This window comes from Otolemur garnettii, unplaced genomic scaffold, assembly GCF_000181295.1.
Source record: "Otolemur garnettii isolate 467f Iridium unplaced genomic scaffold, OtoGar3 scaffold00008, whole genome shotgun sequence".
Classification (NCBI taxonomy): domain Eukaryota; kingdom Metazoa; phylum Chordata; class Mammalia; order Primates; family Galagidae; genus Otolemur; species Otolemur garnettii.
In genome coordinates, this window is record NW_003852403.1 from 16,988,504 (window position 1) to 16,990,708 (window position 2,205).

Consider the following 2,205-nt stretch of genomic DNA (forward strand, 5'->3'; position numbering starts at 1 on the left):
GGCCATTTTTTGGTTGCAGCCATCATTGTTGTTTGGCGGGCCCGGGCTGGGGATTTGAACCCGCGACCTTAGGTGTATGTGGCTGGCGCCGTAGCCGGTTGAGCCACAGGTGCCGAGCCTGATTTGGCATTGAAAAGGGTGCCATTTGGGACATTGAAATCCCATTAAATGTCTTGTGTGAATGTTACTATAGTTGTTAAGAAGGAGTAGTTTTGAACCTGGTTTAATTCTAGATGGAAATGGTGTCTATTACCCCAGCGTTGAAAATCTCTTATTCCAAAAGTTGATAATTATTGTCATTTGAAAGTCAAGTACAAAGGGGCTTATTCATGACTGCTTCCTATTTCCCAGTATATTCTGTTTTAAGTTACCACTACAGGTGGTCCCACAGCTCATTGGATAGAGGACTGGCCATATACACTGGGCTGGCAAGTTTGAACCCAGCCCAGGCCAGCCAAAACAACAATGACAACTGCAACAACAACAAAAATAGCTGGGCGTTGTGGCGGGCACCTGTGGTCCCAGATCAGAGTTTGAGGTTGCTATGAGCTGTGATGTCACAGCACTCTACCCAGGGTGACAGCTTGGGACTCTGTCTCAAAAAAAAAAAAAGTTTGCAGCTTGCAATTCATGGTATGCCACACGTGGTAGCTTACACCTATAATCCTAACACTTTGGGAGGCTGAAGAAGGAGGATTGCTGGAGGCCAGGAGTTTGAGAGCCTGAGGAACATAGTGAAACCCTCTCTAATAAAAACCTAGAAGGGTGTGGTGGTGAATGCCTATAGTCCTAACAATTTAAGAGGCTTAGGCAGGAGGATTACTTTTTTTTAATTTGAGACAATCTCACTCTTTTGCCCTCAGTAGAATGCATCGGTATCATAGCTCACAGCAACCTCAAACTCTCGGGCTTAAGCGATTCTCTTGCCTCAGCCTCCCAAGTAGCTGGGACCGCAGGTGCCCGCCACAACACCCAGCTATTTTTTGTTGCAGTTGTGAATGTTGATTTTAGCTGGCCTGGGCTGGGTTCGAACCCCCAGCCTCGGTTTATGTGGCTGATGCCCTACCCACTGAGCTAAGAGTGTTGCCCAGGAGGATTACTTTTTGTCTGTTTTTGAGACAGAGTCTTACTTTGTTGCCCTCAGTAGAGTGCCCTGGCATTATCGCTCACAGCAACCTCAAAATCTTGGGCTCAGGCAATTCTCTTGCCTCAGCCTCCCAAGTAGCTGGGACTATAGGCGATTGCCACAATACCCAGCTATTTTTAGAAACGAAGTCTTGCTCTTGCTCAGGCTGGTCTCAAATTCCTAAGCCCAGGCAATCCATCTGCCTTGGCCACCCAGAGTGCTAGGACTAAGCGTGAGCCACCATGCCTGCCCTGTGGGAGGATTGAGCCCAGGAATTCGAGGTGGCTGTGAGCTATGATTGGGTCACTATATTCCAGCCTATACAACTGAGGGAGAATCTGTCTCTTTAAAAAAAACACAGAATTTAGAAATAGTTATTTTTTCTTTTGAAGCTTTCCTAATATGTTTAAATGTAAGAACCTAAAATATGTATTTATACCATAACTTTGCTTTATTTTCAGGTGTTCTATACCAGTAGAGCCAGGAGATATCATTCATTTGGAGGGAGACTGTACATCTGGTACTTGGATAATAGATGAACATTTTGGATATTTGATTCTTTATCCAGACATGCTGTTTTCTGGCACAAGCATAGCCAGTAGTATTCGATGTATGAGAAGAGCTATCCTGAGTGAAACTTTCAGGGTAAATAGTATTAACTTTGAATGTTGTAAAAGGGTCTTAGAGGCTGAGCGACGTGGCTCGTGCCTGTAATCCTAGCACTCTGGGAAGCTGACGCAGGTAGACTGCCTGAACTCACAGGTTTGAGACCAACTTGAGCAAGAGGGAGACCTAGTCGCTAAAACTACACCGGGCATTGTGGTGGGTGCCTGTAGTCCCAGCTGCTTGGGAGACTGAGACAAGATAATCACTTGAGCTCTAGAGTTTGAGGTTGCTGTGAGCTATGACACCATGACAGTCTACCACAGGTGACCAAGTGAAACTCTTAACTCTTGTCTCCAAAAAACAAAAACAATATCTTGTAATTTATTTCGTTGGTATGAAACAATATCCAAACAAGGTCATAGTATTTCATTTAGTTGGTAGGTCTCTTAAGTTAGTTTTTTTTTTTTTTTTTT

At 44.5% G+C, this 2,205-nt stretch overlaps 1 protein-coding gene across 1 annotated transcript in view; it reads left to right on the top strand.

Moving 5' to 3' along the window:
- Positions 1-2,205, top strand: part of DNA2 (DNA replication helicase/nuclease 2) — a 42,672-nt gene that overhangs the window by 3,223 nt on the left and 37,244 nt on the right. Inside the window, exon 3 of the mRNA XM_012801305.2 lies at positions 1,588-1,771. Within this exon, the coding sequence (XP_012656759.1) occupies positions 1,588-1,771 (184 nt within the window). The remainder of the gene's footprint in view (positions 1-1,587; positions 1,772-2,205) is intronic.